The sequence below is a fragment of the Propithecus coquereli genome, unplaced genomic scaffold, assembly GCF_000956105.1.
Source record: "Propithecus coquereli isolate 6110/MARCELLA unplaced genomic scaffold, Pcoq_1.0 Scaffold422, whole genome shotgun sequence".
In the NCBI taxonomy this organism is placed as follows: domain Eukaryota; kingdom Metazoa; phylum Chordata; class Mammalia; order Primates; family Indriidae; genus Propithecus; species Propithecus coquereli.
Window position 1 is genome coordinate 1,128,430 of NW_012149975.1, and position 19,188 is coordinate 1,147,617.

The window sequence follows — 19,188 nt, forward strand, 5'->3', positions numbered from 1 at the left end:
TGACTTCACGAAACAGTACAAATATTTATAAAATTCATGATCCTTAAAGCAAGGTTTCAGAAGACTAGGTGTTCATTCCATATGGCTTTTTAGCCTCATTATGTTTTTATACTGTCTCAAGTATAATATAATTTTAAAAAAGAGTAAATATTACGGGATTTAAGATTTATACCATTTTCCCCAAGTAACTATATGGTCACAAGAGAAAATAAAGTTAAAGAATTACCTCTATTTTAATTCCAGATTAAAAAAAGACTAAATGAAACCAAATTAGGGACTACCATAGTTCATAAAAAGGAATTTTCACCACTCTGAAATATTACAAATAATAAATAATAGCATTAGGCCATACCTTACATATTCCTTCGTCCTTCTCATGATATGTAGAGTGAGAGGATTAATACCTGTTGGTAGTTTCTCTTCCGCAAGACTCAAAGGTATTTCTTCTCCAGTATCTAGGTTCTTAATCATTACACTAGCTAAAATTTCCTGAGGTTAAAAAAAAAAAAATCACACCAAGATGATCTATAATTGAATTATCCTTTTGAGTCTACAAAAATCATCAAAAATTTAAGCTAAGAGCTTTTTAGATACATTCAATACTGTGCACAATTTTTAATATTTTATTGAGATGTAAATCACATACCACAAAATGCACTCATTAAGGCATATAATTCAATGTTTTTTAGTATATCCACAGAATTGTGCAACCATTACTGCTAAATTAGAACATTTTGACCACCCCAAAAAGAAAACCCCTACCTATAAGCAGTCACACCTTATTTCCCTTTCTCCCAGACCCTGGCAATTACTAATCTACTTTCTATCTTTATGGATTTGTCTATTTCAGATTATTTCATATAAATTAAATCATATATATGGCCTTTTGTGTCTGGCTTCTCTCACTTAGCATGATGTTTTCAAATTTCATCCATGTCATATTAATAGCAGGTATCAAGACTTCATTCCTTTTAATTGCTGAAAAATATACTATTGTATTGACATACCATACTTTATCCATTCATCAGTGATGAACATTTGGGTTGTTTCTAGTTTGGGCTGTTATGAATAATGCTGCTATGAATATTTGTGTACATTTTTTGTGTGGACATATGTTTTCATTTCTCTTTGGTATATACACAGGATGGGAGTTGCTAGGTCATGGTAACACCATATTTATTAATAACATTTTGAGGAACTTCTAAACTGTATTTCAAAGTACAATATTTGAAAAAAATGTGTTATTTTAAAGAAACAAAAACTAGGATTTTGCTGCAAAACTTAATTCTGAATAAATTGGCCAATAGATGCATACTAAATTTTAATGATAAGAAACCATTAAAATAATAAAAACTATTTCCTGTTTGTATAATAACATACATCTATAGTATCAAGTTCTTTTAAAGCCATTTTCTACAAAATATGGACCTTCCTTTGAATGTATTTGTTCTACTATGTAACGGTGCAAACAGACAAGTTTTAAATCAGAGACGCAAGGTCCAGCATATCGAAAAAACAAAAACTAAGATAATCTTCAATTTTCATTTTTTCTTCTACATGATCTTCTTTCTTGCCTAACAGCAATAAACTTATAATTTAAAAAAATTTTTCAAAATTGTGGTAAAGTATACATGACATAAAATCTACCATTTTAATTATTTTTAGGTATATTTTTGGGGTCATTAAGTACATTCGCATCACTGTACAATCATCACCATCTTCCATCTCCAGAACTTTTTCATCTTCCCATTATGTTTTTTTTTTTTGAGACAGAGTCTCCCTCTGTTCCCCGGCCTAGAGTGCCATGGGGTCAGCCTAGTTCACAGCAACCTCAAACTCCTGGGCTCAAGCGATCCTCCTGCCTCAGCCTCCTGAGTAGCTGGGACTACAAGCATGCACCACCATGCCCAGTTATTTTTTTCTATTTTTAATCATCTGGATAATTTTTTCTATTTTTAATAGAGATGTGGTCTCACTCTTGCTAAGGCTGGTCTCAAACTCCTGAGCTCAAGTGATCCTCTTTCCTCGGCCTCCCAGAGTGCTAGGATTATAGGAATGAGCCACCACGCCTGGCCCCCCATTTTGTTTTATACTTTATGTTTTCAAGAATAACAACAAAAAATCTAAATCTACCTCATCAGTAAGCTCTCTCCCAGAGTTGGATCTAGGTCTCTGAGGGCCCATCACTTCACCTGCAATAGTCTGCCCGTCAGGTGCTTTTCCATTTTCCTGAAATTATAATTTTATAAACAGAAATTAGACTGAGTCAATGTCTATAAATTTTCAATTATTCATTACCACACACAGTTCTAAAGAATCCATAATTCAGATAATGGAGCCTACTGAAAATTTAAAAGGAACCCTCCATTTCAGTCCTTTATTATTCCCAGCATGCTGAAAAACATTAGGTGCCAAAATTATTACTGCCCATGAAATAATGTCTTAGTAGTCTTGAAAACAAATAAATGTTCTATTTGAACTTGGCTTAAAAGCAGTTCTCTACTAAGACTGCTATTAACCTAGGCTGTACATTGATATCCCTTGAAGGCAGGGGTCAGAAAACTTTTTTTTGTAAAGAGCCAGATAGTAAATATTTTAGGCTTTTTGGTTCACATACAGTCTCTGTCGCATATTCTTTCTTTTTTTTAAACAACACTTTAAAAATGTAAAGACCATTCTTAGCTTGGGGACCTTACAAAAACAGGCGGCTGCTGATCCTTGCTCTAAGACTATAGTGTCATATGTCCCAGTCAGAGAGCCTGTCCTACCACAACTATCATATAAGAAACACTGAGTCTCAGAATTTGGCTGTGGTAAAATTCAGGTTATAAAGTCTTTTGTATAGCCCAGGGCCTAACATGTAAAGTTTATGATTAGAAACAGGAAATTATTTTAAAAAGTCCTCAATTTTGACTAATAAAGGTCAGGTAAATGAAGACTGCAGTTGGTGTTTGTTAATATCAACAATATTACAAATAGCAGCACCTTTCATTTTTCGAATGCCTGCCAGCTCATTTCATCCTTCAAGGAAGGTTTTTTTCCTCCCCAGTTTATCAATGGGACATCTAAGACTCAGATGCTAAACAGCTTGCTAGGCTGACCCAGTTAGTTAGTAGCAGAGCTGGACAAGGGAGGTAAAGGAGGCCAGGTTTGGGGGACAAGAAAATATTTAGCCTGAAGAAGAAAGAAGGTTCAACAATCAACAAATCAGCTAGTTGCAGAAAGTTGACAAAGCCTATATCAAAGATAACACTAATTCACCAACCTGGGCAGTAACTATTTTATCTCCACTGGTAGCACTTGCCAAATCGAGAGAAGGCTGAGAATCCTTAACTGTACTCTCTGAAGCCATGTTTGTAGTTAGGAGAGAATCGGACGTAATATTTTCTTTGGGAACTGCAACGATAATAACAACAATAATAACAACAAGTATTTATACAGAACCTTATATATAGTTTAAAAAGTACTTTAACCTTTATTTGTTTGATTCTTATAACAATACTGTGAGGAAAGTGGCCTGATTACTCTTGCTCTTGTTTTCTATATGGGGAAATCATGTTTCAAACAAGTTATTTAACTTTCTCAAGACTATACAGCTCATACATAAAAAGATGCAGGACTTGAATTCAGACATTAAGTCTCCGAATCCCATATTCTTTTTCACCATGCCACACTGCATCACAGATGGCAAAAGATTTGAAAGTTTCAAGTCTGCTGAAACATTTAATTCTAGTACTGTAACTTGTCACCATTGTAAACATTTTCACTTTTGTCTATTACTAAAGAAATAATTTTTATAACTTGGTCATCAGCATGGTTTTACATAGGATAAACTGAAACAAAAGCAGAAAGTTAAACAGTTTCAACTCCAACATCTCCCCACAAAAAAAGTTATTTCTCAATACTTGCCGTCTAGGTCAGGTGTTTTAAGAGCCTCAAACTCCAACTCGCTTTTCTTTTTTCTTGGTGGTGGAGCAGGCCGAGATGGAGGTGGGGGTCTAGGAGGTGGGAAATTAGTTGGAGGGGGTGGGCGCGCCGGAACAGGCTTCTTTGTACTAGCCACTATATCAGGTTCTGGAGTAAGGTGTCTTGGGGGTTTGGCAGGAGCCACTTCTTCCACAGCACCAAAATCTTTAGTGGATAAGGAGTTTGAGGATACAGGTTCTAGAACATCACTTTGTTTGACTTCCATTGCTTCCCTGTTCAACACTTCTGTTTCAGGTTCAGGCACATCAAGCTGCTCAGTCGAACTTTTGGTTAACTTAGTGGTTTCATCTACTGGCTTCTCACAGGTGTCATCAGAAGGAAAATATTTTTTTGATTCAGTTTCTTCAAATGTACTCTGACTCTCTGCCTTTTTGGATTCTTCCTGCAGTACTTCATCTATGGCTAACAGTCCAGGTATATTACTAAGATCTGTTCTAGCCACAATAGGACTGGCAGTAGCCTGATCAGAGAGATCTTTTTCTTTGGAATCCAAAGAGTCATCTTCAAGCTGTGATACTTTCTGACTCTCTTCAATAATACTTTCAATAATCTGATGAAAGGTTAAAAAGCAGTTTTTAAAAATGAAGCTATTTATAAGAACATAATAATAGCTAATCATTTATATAGTACTTAGTATGAGCCAGGCAATATTCTTAATAAAGCTTTACATGTTTTAATATTTACAACAACTTTGTAAGATCCCATTCCTACTGTCGTCATTTTACAAATGAGGAAAATAAGGCAGAGAGGGATCAAGTGATTTGCCTAAGGTCACAAAGCTAGTAAGTGATGAAGCTGGTATAAACCCAGGGAGTTTGGTTCCAGAATCTATACTCTTAACCATCATAATAGGGAATTTGTATTAGTACATACAGTTACAAAAGTTTGATCCACCCTGTAAAATAAAGTTCAAACTTAAATCTTCATTAAGACTCTTAATATCTTGGTTCATTTACATATTTATGCTGAATTATTTACAATAACAGCCTGCTGGTTTGAGCCTACTTAACAAAATCGTAAGAATCCAAATCTACCCAGGACAAGAATTCAAGTTGTTTAGCTCTGAACTCAAGCCTATGGCAAAAAGCCAGTAGAAGGAGGGAGATTAACATTTTTATTTTTTAGAGATGGGGTCTTGCTCTGTCACCTAGCTGGAGTGCAGTGGCACAGTCATAGCTCATGCAGCCTCAAACTCCTGGGCTCAAGTGATCCTACCACCTCGGCTTCCTAAGTAGCTGGGACTAGAGGTGCTTGCCACCACACTTAAATTTGAAAATTTTTTCAGAGATGGGTCTCGCTATGTCGCTCAGGCTGGTCCTGAACTCTTCAAGCTATACTCCTGCCTCAACCTCTCAAGTCATTGGGACTACATGCGTGAGCCACTGCACCCAGAAGATTAACATTTTTAAACAGACTATACCTAATACTCTACTATTTATACTGATGGCAAGACTATGAAAAGAGTTCAAACACTCAGCCTATCTTGCCTTCCCCCCCCCTTTATTTCTTATCTGTAGCTGAAAAAAATATAGAGAGGCTTCCTATGTCTTCTATCAACATTTAGAAGAAAATATATTCTCTACCCACTCAGTCTTGTCGTTACTAACACATTAAATTTCCCAGCCCGCTTATCCTGCCACCATGGATAACTTCTGCTTTTTCAATTTCTTGGCTCTAGAAAGTTAATGGAATGTGTTGCAGAACCATTCTGATCTGGTTTACCACAATTCTGTGCTAACTTGAACTGGATATTATTGCTGTTCAATAATATTCATCCCTGATTTCCTAGCGTATTCTATATATTAGTTTATCTCAATCTTCAAATTGTTAATCTTAGAAATTACCTCACCTTTACCAGAGGAATATTAACCAGAGTCCATCTATTAATAATTTGTCAATTAGGTAGTTATTGACCACAGAGGACCTCAGTGACAACAAAAGTCAGATTACAATAGGTTTAAGAATGAGTAAGAAGTAAAGACATAGAGACAGTGAGTATAGTCTATGTTTTCCAAAAACTTGGCTATAAATGGACGAGGCTATAAGAAAGTGAGCCAGCATTTTTATAAGCTGAAGAAAAGGAGCCACTGGAAAGGAACAAAGCAATGTTCTGGAGAAGAAAGAAAAGAAGGCCTACTGTGTATTAGACCCAGTATATACATTCTCATTTAAATTCAGGGTATATCCCCACAGTCTTTATTATTAATGCTTAATACTTAATTCAACTGAAAAACTTAAAAAGTGATATCTAGTGTCACATAGGCCATTTAAGTGTCACAGAGGCCTGTGAGGAAGCTGTATTATCTCCCTTCTACAAAAGCAGGAATCTGAGGTAAAGGCATTAAGAATATTGCCAAATGTCCCACAGCTAGTAAGCTACAGAGTCCAAATTGAAATCCAGGTCTTTCTTAAAAATTTAGAGATCTTTGTATTATACCATGCTACTTTGGAAAGGAAAAAAATATATACTAAATCTTCAGTGTTGGATGGCATGAAAAAGAGGTAAGAGATGAAAACAAGTGTATTGGTAAGGAAGTGAGAGATGATGGAAAGGAATGGATTCAGGCTTCTTAGCCTCTAATGTCTATATGCAGATGGAAACAAGGTTATCTGCTGAAAGTCAGGGGGACACAAGTAGGTATAGTGAGCATGAGGTGAACATAAAGGTTTGAAATAATCACTAGGTATAATGGAAAGATATATGCCATAAAAGGGGTCAAAATGAGGTTGAAAATCACGTCTTCCCTAATCCCCTACCTGAGAACAATCTCTCCCTCCTCTGAAATTCTATCATTCGTATTGTTCATTATATTATGAACTATAATATAAATACAAGGCAGTAATATGGGCTAGCTCTGCATATTTATTTTTTCCACACCAGAGAATTAGTTTCTGGAGAGCAAGGCCCATGTTTTCTGCCTCTTGACACGCCACCATTGTCTATGGCCATACCACCCTGAATGTGCCCGATATTTGAAGCTAAGCAGGGTTGGGCCTGGTTAGTACTTGGATGGGAGACATGCCACCATGATACCTATTTATGGTGCCTAGCTCTGTCATTTTTTTTCTAGGTTTTAGGAGGTAGCGAAAAGGGAGAGAAAAGTGAGGACCAAAGCCAACATAGAGATGATCATGCTAAAAGCTCTGTTTGCTTCAGAAAGCTCACTGTTTTCCTAGGGATTATAAAACAAAAAGTGAACACTTTAGTATGGCATAAGGCATTCCTATGTCTGGCCCTAACTTTGGTCCCTAGACCCATCCTCAAAACATTCTGCATATTCCACACCTCCATGCCTTTGGTAATGCCTTTCCTCTATTTCTGCCTGCTCAGGTCTTATCCATTCATCAAGAACCAGCTCAGATGCTACTTCCTCCATGAAGTCATCCTCATTCCTACCCCTAAGCAAGAAGTAAAGTCTCCCTTTTGTTCTGATAGTAGTTTGTAAGTTTATTTGAACACTTACTACATTTAGTTTTGTGTTTATCCAATTTCCTCTATTAAAATGTAACCTACTTGAAAGCAAGGACTATGTCCTGGTCCAGGGTATATCCCCACAGTCTTTATTATTTAAATGCTTGATACTTAATTCAACTGAAAAGGCTAGAACTTAAAAAGTGATACCTAGAGTCTTAAGCCTCACTCTACTGCCACACAGTGTTTTCTCCCTACTTTTTCAGCTTCTAAACTCACCTTAAAAATCACCTTTTCTGCCATTAACTATAGATAGTTACTCACTTGTAATTTATCCTAGGAAAAAATTCTTAAAAAGGGAAAGAAAATCTATAATGGAAAAAATTAGAAACACTGAAAGTCTTCAACAATAAAAATGGCTAGATACATTGTAATACATTTGCTTGATGTAAAGTGATGCATCAAATGACAACTAAATACTGAAATTGTGTAGAAATATGAGGAAGACCTAAAAATGGTAAAAGGTAGAATATAAAATTCTACCTATACTACAATTAGGCAAAAAAATGTATGCAAAGGGGTGAGAACCAGAAAGGAATGATAAAAATCAAGACAGCTGTTTGTTATAGTATAAAATTGTGGGCAATTTCTTATTCTTTTAAAAAATGGTTCCATCCTATTATGTACACTGATACATACGCAATACCACTACTTCTCCAAAAAGGGAAATTTTTCCTTTTAAAGGAAAAAGTATGATCAATATTAACATATATATAGTACATTAAATTTCTAAATTCCTTAAGAGTAGAACAATGGTTTTCCACTAGGGGAAATTTTGCGCCACAACTCTCCCTAGACATTTGGTGATATCTGGAGACACATTTGGCTATTACAAGTGGGGTCAGGCGGGTGGGTGGGGGATGCTATTGGCATTTAGTAAATAGAAGCCTGGGATGCTGCTAAACATCCTACAGTGTACACGACAGTCCCCCCTTCCCTCCACAACAAAGAATTATCCTTCCCAAAATGTTAAGAGTGCCACTATTGGAGAAACTCTGGGGTAGAGAATGTTTCATTTTGTTGGCCTCCTCTGGGTAAGGTGGTGGCTCATGCTTATAATCCTAGCACTTTGGGAGGCTGAAGTGGGAGGATCACTTGAGGCCAGGAATCAGAGACCAGCCAGAGCAAAAGCAAGACCCCTGAGACTCCCATCTCTATTAAAAAAAAAAAAAAAAGTTAGCCAGGCATGGTGGCACATCCCTGTAGTGTCAGTCACCTGAAAGACTAAGGTGAGGCAGGAGGATTGCTTGAGCCCAGGAGTTTGAGGTTGCAGTGAGCTATGATGATGCCACTGCACTCTAGCCTGGGCAGCAGAATGAGACTTGGTCTCAAAAAAAAAAAAAAAAAAAAAAAAAAAACCAACCAGAAAACTTGTATAAATGAATGAATACACACCATCCTATCTTTCTCCCTGAGTTTTATCCTGTGAAATGACTGTTTTTAAATTTTTCTCTTGTGCTCAGTCTCTTCTAGTAAACCAACCTCTGAAGCTGCATAGCACCTATCTATCTAGCCTAGACATTGGCCATATACATAGCACCAATTCTTTAAAAGGTATCAAAGGCACTATCAGAGTAAGGACTTCTTGTAACCTCTGATTCCTAAAGACATCAGAATTTGTTGCACTGAGCTTTTCAATACATATAACTGCTGCTAATAACCTCAAGAGTAGCCGTGGCTTATTCTATTAAAAACACAAGCATAAAAAATAAAAATATTTTACAAAATATCATCTCATGGATAAATTTTCAATTAGTTAGAATATGAAAATGACTTATAAAAAGACTGATGTGTACTCAATCACAAATTTGACAGATTCAAGAAACATATACTGAACATCCACCATGTAGAGAACACTAAAGGAATATAAAAATTTTTCTGTTTTAAATATACCATAATTATGATGTCTGCTATAAACTAATATTGGCATTATATCTTTCCAACCTTTTTAGACACATCTTGTTTCAATTCTCGTACAGTGGACTCATTTCCAACTTTGTATGCAGTGTTCTCCGATTCCTGTTTAAAAAAGAGAAGAAATAGAGACCAAATGATGACATCCTTTAAGAATATACTTAAAAGGGTACAAATGAGAAAATATAGCATTAATAAATCAAAGGCCCATAAAAGGCTTAGATGTCTGTATACTGATAGATGCCCAGAGATTTTATGCCAAATGAGACAATGTGAGTTACATAAGAAAATTAACAATCAGTGATTTTCTATTATTCTACAATAGGATATTTACCTTTAAATGTGAAACTTTTTAACATTAAAAAACTGTAATGGAAGATAAAAACTTCTAAGTACTTTGGTAGCTGAAAAGGATTAAGTATTTAAGCAAAGGGTTGAATCAGAATTGTTATTTTCCCCAAAGTATTGCTCCATAAAGATGCACACATATAAAAGTATATAGCACAGAAAACCATATTCACAGAATAGTTTTCTTAAAAGTCTACGTGCTTTAAAGAAATCAAGACTTAACCAGAAGTTAAATGAAGCCCCTAAAATAGCAAGAGATGAAAAAAATTAAACCCACCAAAAATACATATATATCTACGTATACATTTATATACACATACGTACATATATATATATATTTGGGAGGTTAGAGAGGTTAGAAATGGATGCTGCACTTCTGCTGGAAAAAATTAGGGTAAAATAAGACAATTGTACATTTGCAAATCTTAACACAATACCCCGTTCAATCTTAAGTTGTTTTTATATTTATAGAAGTATAGCAATTTGAATGCTATTATTGATACTGAAAGGAAAAAATTAATAATTCTTGGTGCCCATCACAGAGCTTTTAGGAGGAAGGTCACTATAACCATTTTTGACAAATAAGGGACCCAAGGCACATGAAGCATTAAGTATTATACAAGTATCAGGATATAATCGTGATGCGCTCCATGATAAAATTACTCCAGAGATTAATATATATAATGTTAAAGATTTAATGTACTAGTGAAATTTCTGTAGGACTTGCAAAATCTTCAATCTGAAAAGTTGATTCGTGGAATCCCTCTCCAGAATTAGGGGAATATTACCAATCTTATACAGATTCTTCTAGAGAAAAATTGTTTCATGGAATCTTAAGTGTTAGGTAAAATCCAAACTCTACCATGGCCAATGAGGGCCTAACATGACATGGCCCCTGCCTACATTTTTGATGTCTTCTACACTTCTCGTGTCCTTCTCACATCACCCCCCACAACTATACTCTAGCTAACTGGATGTTCCTTGCCATTAGGGTCACAGCTCAAGTGTTATTTTATCAGAAAATATTTCTCTGACCATCTTAAAATAGTCTTAATCCCCTTAGCTTTCTGTCACATTAGCCTATTTTTCTTTCTTGCACTTATTACCATTTGAAATGACCTTGTTTACTTGGTTTTTTTTTTTTTTTGTCTCTTCCCTGCCGCACTAGAATGTAAGCTCCATGAGAGCAGGGACCTTGTCTTTTCTGTCTACCATTATTTACCTAGTACCTAAAACAGTGCCTGGCACTAAGTATTTGCTGAATGAATGTAGAATAATGCATGCTCTGGTTTTTCTTCAGTTAATACACACATCTTAAGTTTATATATCCCAGTTTAACTGAATCCTGGTTTTAAACTAAAGAAAATCTAACCAAAACCAATAAGTAAAATAGCCTTGACAAGATGGAGAGAGAATGCTTGGAAACTGATCATCATTAAGAACAGTTGATGCATACATATTAGAGACACACCTTCAACTGTCCTACTATTTAGGTATTTTTATCAAATCATACTCCAACAACTGTTCGTTAGTAGGAAAATTAGGAGCATTGTACAACATAATTATGTGGATATTTTCCATAAATTAAGCTAAGCAAAAATATACATTAATAGTCTCTGGATCTCAATTTAATTTGTTGTAATCAAGTACTTACAAAATTCACAGATTAACATCCTTACACTGACCAAAACTGCCAAGCAGTGATTAGACTTCTATTTTATTTGGCTGCTTTTTTTTTTTTGAGAGAGAGAGAGAGAGAGAAACTTTCTCTGTCACCTGGCTAGAGTGCAGTGGCATCATCATAGTTCACTGCAACCTCAAAGTCCTGGGATCAAATGATCCTCCTATCTTGGCCTCCTGAGTAGCTGGGAATACAGGTGCATACCACCACGCCCGGCTAATTTTTCTATTTTTTGTAGAGACAGAGTCTTGCTCTTGCTCAGGCTATTCTTGAACTCTCAGCCTCAAAAAATCCTCCCGCCTCAGCCGCCCAGAGTGCTAGGATTACAGGTGTGAGCCATTGTGCCGGCCTTATTTGGCTTTAACAAAACTCTCTTGGATTTTGAACTTTTGAAAGACGGCAACTCCTATGAAGTAAATTGCTGTAAGTCACAAGTTTAAAGAAGTGATATGGCACCCACCAGAGGACCTGATCTCCAGATAAGTTAATCAGAAGATTTCTTAGTAAAACCTTGCTTAGTCAATATAGTCAACTATGATTCTCTCCCAGTGATGTATAAGGTCCAGGTCTTTCTTCCAACATCTTGATCATGGCTTTGGGGACAAAGCAATGGAGGCCAAGCATGTGCCTGCAGACAACCAACACCAGCGTGGACATACTTAAGACAGTCCTCATTTATTATATACTTCTGGAAATGGGCTGCCCCATTACTAAAATACAGGATTTACTAAATCCCAGCTTCCCCACTATCAGGCCATTTCTCTGACCCCTTCCTATCACAGTATCAAAAATATAATTCCTTAAAAGGTATAGTAAATTATTCAACTTCTAGCAATTCACACCTCAGTTACCTTCATCTGTGCTGGATATTAAAGAGTTGTTTGTACCCTCCTCACAGTATTTGGTTGTAAGATTTGAGCTTTTTAACTTTAACAAGCACATCCAACAAAGTGTTTGTATAAAAGTGATCTATACCCACAGAAATCTTTATTATTATTTTTGTTTTTGAGACAGGGTCTAGCTCTGTTGCCCAGACTAGAGTGCAGTGGCATCATCGTAGCTCACTGCAACCTCAAACTCCTGAGCTTAAGCAGTACTCTTGCCTCAGCCTCCTGAGTAGCTGAGACCACAGGCATGCACCACCATGCCTGGCTAATTTTTCTATTTTTTTGTAGAAACGGGGTCTCACTATACTGCCCAAGGTGGCCTAGAATTCCTGGTCTCAAGCAATCCTCCTGCCTCAGCCTCCCAGAGTGCCAGGAGTAGAGGCGTGAGCCACCATGCCTGGCCAGAAATCTTCATTATTATTTATTAAATAACGTTAAGCTAAAAACATTAATTATAGAAAAATTTAGGTCACTTCTAGCTTTTAGTAGTGGGGAGAAGCTATTAACAGTGACTTGTGGCTGGTTGCAGTGGCTCACACGTGTAATCCTAGCACTCTGTGAGGCTGAGGCAGGAGGATTGCTTGAGCTCAGGAATTGAAGACCAGCCTGAGCAAGAGGGAGATCCTGTCTCTACAAAAAAAAAAAAAGTGACTGAAATAAAATTTTAAAAAATTTTAGAAATGTGACTTCTACTCTTTCTTGCTGAGAAAATTAAAAAAAAAACCAACTCTTAAATGGCTGTCATATCCATTCATCCATTCCTTTCAATGCTATTTCCTTTGTTGGAGTCTCATGTCTTGATATCCTAATTGCCTCTTAACAGCTTTCTTTGCACTTAAGTTTCTTTTCTCCAAACTTTCTGCTACCAGATTTCTTAATTCCCAGCAAAAAAAAAAAAAAAAAAAACACAAAGCAAAAAAACCCCTTGGGTAGCACAGCTACAGGACATATAAAAACTCATTTTTTTTTTTTTTTGAGACAGAGTCTCACTGTGTTGCCCCGGCTAGAGTGCCGTGGCATCATCCTAGCTCACAGCAACCTCAAACTCCTGGGCTCAAGCGATCCTCCTGCCTCAGCCTCCCGAGTAGCTCGGACTACAGGCATGCGCCACCATGCCCGGCTAATTTTTTCTATATATTTTTAGTTGTCCAATTAATTTCTTTTTATTTTTGGTAGAGCCGGGGGTCTCACTCTTGCTCAGGCTGGTCTTGAACTCCTGAGCTCAAATGATCCACCCGCCTCGGCCTCCCAGAGAACTAGGATTACAGGCGTGAGCCACCGCGCCCGGCCTAAAAACTCACTTTTTAAATGTCCTGTTTCAAAATTTTAAAGGCCAAAGCTCTCTTTTAAAAAATTTAAAATTTATGCTGCCATAAACATTCGGGTGCAGATGTCCTTATCGTAGAATGTTTTGTGCTCTTTTGGGTAGATGCCTAATAGTGCTATTGCTGGATCAAATGGTATTTCTATTTTTAGCTCTCTGAGGTATCTCCAAATTCTTTTCCACAGAGGTTGCACTAATTTGCAGTCCCACCAGCAGTGTAGAAGTGTTCCTGTCTCTCCACATCCTCGCCAACATTTGTTGTTTTGTGTTTTTTTGATAGAGGCCAATCTCACCGGGGTTAGGTGATACCTCATTGTGGTTTTGATTTGCATTTCTCTAATGATTAGAGATGTTGAGCACAATTCACTATTGCAAGAATGTGGAAACAACCCAAGTGCCCGTCAATCCATGAGTGGATATCAAAATTTGGTATATGTTCACAATGGAATATTACTCAATCATAAGAAATGGCAGTGATCTAGCACCACTTACACTTTCCTGGATTAAACGTGAGCCCATTATCCAAAGTGGGGCACCACAAGAGCAGAAGAACGGGATCCATTTGTACTCACCATCAAATTGGTATTAACTAATCAACACATAAATGCACATATCAGAACAACATCTATTGGATGCTGGGGAAGGGGAAGGGGGAGGGCGGCGGGAGGAGGGGGAAGGAGGGAGGAGGGGACGGGTATTTGTATACACAAGGAGTGCCATGTGCACCACCCGAAGGATGGACATATTTGAAACACGGACTTGGGGGGGGAACCAAGGGCAACACACGTAACCTAAACATCTGTACCCCCATAATATGGTGAAATAAAAAAAAATTTAAAATTTAATTTTTAAATTTATAATTGATACATAATAATTATACATATTTATTGGGTACAATGTGATGTTTCAATGCATGTATACATAGTATAATGACCAAATCAGGTAACCTGACTCATTCAAGGGCTCATCACAATCTGGCCTCAATTTACTTTTCCAACATTCTACCACTGAAACTTTTATACTGGTCACACTAGTCTTTCAAGGTTCCCAGCAAATCCCATGCATTTGTACGTTAATTAGTTCATACTATTTCCTAACATACAATGATTTCCCAATTTTTCTTCTATCTACCTACGAAAACCTCTCCCGTTTTCAAAGCCCGACACAAGTTCTACTTCCCCTTGAAATTTTTCTTTGCTATTTCAGGTAACAGTGCTCTCATATCTACTCTATCTTCCTCTTGCTCCTCCAAACCCCTTGTGGCACTTTAGTACGTCTATTCTATTTTCCAAACATCAAGCCCTCACATATCACCCCTTTGTGTACATGTCTCTTCTGTCAGACTGTAACACCACCAAAAATCAGGAAACCTTTCTTTGTGTTGCTTAAGATAGCAATACATTGTTATTCATAATATACACTCAATAGCCTCAGTACATCCATATCATAAAATACTACTCAGCAATAAAAAGAAACAAACCATTAATACATGCAACAACTTGGATGGATCTCAATCATTTTGGCCAATCCCAAAAGGTCACACATACTATATGATTTCATTTATCGAACATTCCCCAAATGACAAAATTATAGATAAAAAACAGATTTATGGATGATGTGGGGGAGGTGGTAGGTATAACCATAAAGCGGTATAGCACAAGGGAGATCTTTGTAATGATGACATAGTTCTGCATCTTGACTGTGGTGGTGGTTACACGAACATACACATCTGATAAACTGACATAGAACTATACACTTGCATCGTACCAATGTCAAATTCCTGGTTTGGATATTGTACTATAATTAGGATATAACCACTAGGGAAAATGAATAAGGATATACAGAACCTAATATCTTTAATGCTTCTTGTGAATCTATAATTATTTCAAAATAAAAAGTAAAGAAGGAACAAATATTCAACCTCATATTTATTTACTAAATATGTACATTTGCTATCTAATTTTATTCAAGTTAAAGACAATCTATAATTACTGGGATTAAAATAAATTCCAAAAACCTATTTTTTATAACCTAAAAATACCTTAGAGCTAAGTGGCTTTTAAAAGCTATAAGCATATACAGCAACTGCCTCTGGATTTAAAGACTGGGAGAAGGGGAATGAAGAATGGGGGAAAGCTACATTTTCAACCATGTATCTTTTGCTCTCAGTGAATGTCAACCATGTACATGTATTACTTTCAAACATTTTTATTAAATAATGAGTAAACACAAAATAATTTTTATAAAATATAAGGAATAAAGAATTATAACCTTTCTTAAGCACTCAAATTGAGAAAAAGAACATTATTACCATTAGCTTTCAAGTCTCTTGTGTATCCTTCTCCATTTCCATTACATTCTCTCTCCCACAGAGATGACTGATATTCTGAATTTTGTGTTTAGCATTCCCTTGTAATTCTTTATAGTTTTACCATTCTTGTATCTCTAGCTCATATATTCTTTAATTTAGCATGCTTCTGAACTTAATATAAATGGAACCTTACTATATATAGGTTTTCTATGACTTTTTCCCCCTACTCAATACTCCGGTGCTGAAATTCATCCATGTCATAAAAACAAACTCATACAAAAAGTTTAAATAGGAGATAGGAGAAATTTCAAAAAAAAATGTAAAGGTTAACATTCATCTAATGTTGCATCGATGCAAGGCTAATAGGAATGTTATGCTTATTTTGATTGTCTAACCAAATCAGTAATAACCTTTCCATTTCATTAATTAATCCATTATGCTGCTTAGTAATAATTGATGCTTTCATTGGAGCACTGCCTTTCACATGTTCCATTATTCTCACTTTATCCTTTGTAATTGTTCAGATAGTCGAGCAATTGAAGCCTAATGCTTTCCCAGTGAATGATGGCATCTGGCCTTTCTCCGAATGCTCATTTCTATTAATACTTTTGTTTCCACTGTAATCACCTCTCTCTTTGTTGCAGGCTCACCTGGACTTGCAGTGGACCTTCACTTTGGAGGCACATTCACAAGAGTAAACACAGACTCACAAAATCAAATAAAAAAGTTAAGACAAAAGTGATGCTGTGTGTATGTGACCATATAAACAATGAGACTAGCCACTAGTGTAAAGATGCTGTGCCAAAGAACTGCTTAGCACCATGGTGGGTTTGTTTACGGAAGAAATTAGTTCCCGAATTAGTAATTTAATTATAAATTACCCTTATGGGGAGCCTTGGGAGCCTGTTCTTAAGTATGCAATGCCATTTAGTTGTGTTGTCTGTTACCTGGGGAATGCCTATATGGTGACAGTACCAACATACATGTCCATAAGAACTATACATGTGCTTTGGTTACCCTACATTTTCACCATGCAAGCAACTGAAATTACTTTTTCAATTCACATACACAAGTATTGTATAGTGTTCTTTTATCCTAAAAATTATAAAGCAAATAAAAATTAGTGGAAATCTAAAAAATACTTACAGCCCCTTCCTTACAGCATAATATTTAGTTAGGTATTTCTAGAGTACCTAATTATACCCAGTAGGATATAGTGACAATATTATTGAGCAAAAATTAAATAAAAGAAAGCAAAAGCAAGATAATGAAGAATTACATAAAAGAGAAAGCATGAATTAAAAAGTATACATGATTTCTGAAAATATAACTTTCAGAAAGCACAACTTACCGTGCATGTTGAAAGCCCAACTTCTCCTGGAGACCTGTTGAGAAATAAAAGGAAGGAGGTATTGAATAGAGGAGGTGAGAAGGGAAATACTTCTATACACACTTATTATAGACAAGCCCATATTTTAAAAAAACATGTATATATTTTGTGATTGAAAAGTCTTGTGTACATATAGAAAATGTGGAAAACATAAAAAAGTAGAGAAGAAAATTAAAGTGATTCATACATAATCTCACTACCCAGAGATCTGAGTATCAGTCTTCCTAGATACGTAACATATACTACTGCAAAAAACCATCCTTGTGAATAAAAATTTGTATACCTCCGCAATAAATTTCCTTAAATTCCTCTAGAAGTAGAATTGCAGGTCAAAAGTATATGAACTTTCTAGAATTTTGAGAAACTTTCAAACTGCCAACCAGAACTGTACCAAATTTATACTCCCACTGCTTTATGAATGCCTATTTCTTAATGCCCTGGCCAAAAATGAGTATTATTTTAAAATTTTTACCATTTGACTGGCAAAAGTATATCTCTCAGTGTTATTTTAATTTGCCTTCTTTGATTTCTTGTATGGATGAAAATTTTCATATGCATTAGACATTTACATTGCTTCTGTAGACAGATACCCATTTTTGTTCTCAGCTTATTTTTCTACTGGAGCAAAACTCTATTCTTAAACATAAACCACTCTAGATATAATAATTTTAAAAAGTAACTTTTCACCAATTATTTTTGCCCCTTCCCCCACTTTTTTTCCAAATAGGAATAATCTGATATCTGCTTCAAAGCATAAAGGAGAGATACCCTTATGGCCACTTATTATACTTCAGGTTTATGCAGTAAGAAACAATTTCAAATAATATACCATTCCTAAATCTTTTTTTATAAAATACAATAACATGGATGCGGAGAGATAGGAACACTCTTACATTGCTGGTGGGACTGCAAATTTGTACAACCTCTATGGAAAGTAATATGGAGATACCTTAAAGGGCTACAAGTAGAACTACCATTTGATCCAGCAATCCCATTACTGGCCATCTACCCAAAAGAACAAAAGACATTCTATAAAAAAGACATTTGCACTAGAATGTTTATAAGCAGCACAATTCACAATTGCAAAGATGTGGAAACATCCCAAGTGTCCATCAATACATGAGTGGATTAATAAAATGTGGTATATGTATACCAAGGAGTACTACTCAACCATAAAAAACAATGGTGAACTAGCACCTCTTGTATTATCCTGGATGAAGCTAGAGCCCATTCTTCGAAGTGAACTATCACAAGAATGGAAAAACAAGCAACACATGTACTCACCATCAAATTGGTACTAACTGAGCAACACTTAGGTGCACACATGAAAGTAATATTCATCAGGTGCCGGGCAGGTGGGAGAGCGGTAGAGGTCATGGGTAAATTCACAACTAAAGGGTGCGGAGCACACTGTCTAGGGGATGGGCACTCTTGTAGCTCTGGCTTGGGTGGTGCAAAGGCAATATATGTAACCAAAATGTTTGTACCCCCATAATATTCTGAAATTTAAAAAAATAAAAAAATAAAATGATCACAGATGGTACAAGTTTGGGTTGAAAAGCACTTTCAAGACCATCTAATCATACAGCCTCTTTTTACAGATACAGAAACTGAGGTCCTGAGAGATTGTGACTTTTCCTCAGTCATATTTAGAGGTGGAACCAAGAAGCATGGAGTCTCATTACCGTGTTTTTATATGCCAAATTGGGTAGTGACATTTGGTATATAGGAATACTTGATGTCTAATCAAAACTTAGTTTGATAAAAAGTTACTTTTGCGGCCGGGCGCGGTGGCTCACGCCTGTAATCCTAGCACTCTGGGAGGCCGAGGCGGGTGGATCATTTGAGCTCAGGAGTTCGAGACCAGCCTGAGC

The 19,188-nt window shown here is 36.2% G+C and overlaps 1 protein-coding gene across 3 annotated transcripts in view; it reads right to left on the reverse strand.

Annotated features, from left to right (window-relative positions):
- WDR44 (WD repeat domain 44) overlaps positions 1-19,188 on the reverse strand; it is an 87,286-nt gene that overhangs the window by 36,251 nt on the left and 31,847 nt on the right. For 2 of the 3 annotated variants that reach the window (XM_012653547.1, XM_012653546.1), the window contains exons 2-7: positions 17,276-17,309; positions 9,404-9,478; positions 3,910-4,537; positions 3,266-3,396; positions 2,134-2,229; positions 353-489 (exon numbers count right to left, since the gene is read on the reverse strand). In XM_012653547.1, coding sequence (XP_012509001.1) covers positions 353-489; positions 2,134-2,229; positions 3,266-3,396; positions 3,910-4,537; positions 9,404-9,478; positions 17,276-17,309 — 1,101 coding nt within the window. The remainder of the gene's footprint in view (positions 1-352; positions 490-2,133; positions 2,230-3,265; positions 3,397-3,909; positions 4,538-9,403; positions 9,479-17,275; positions 17,310-19,188) is intronic. The other variant, XM_012653548.1, reaches the window with a different exon arrangement.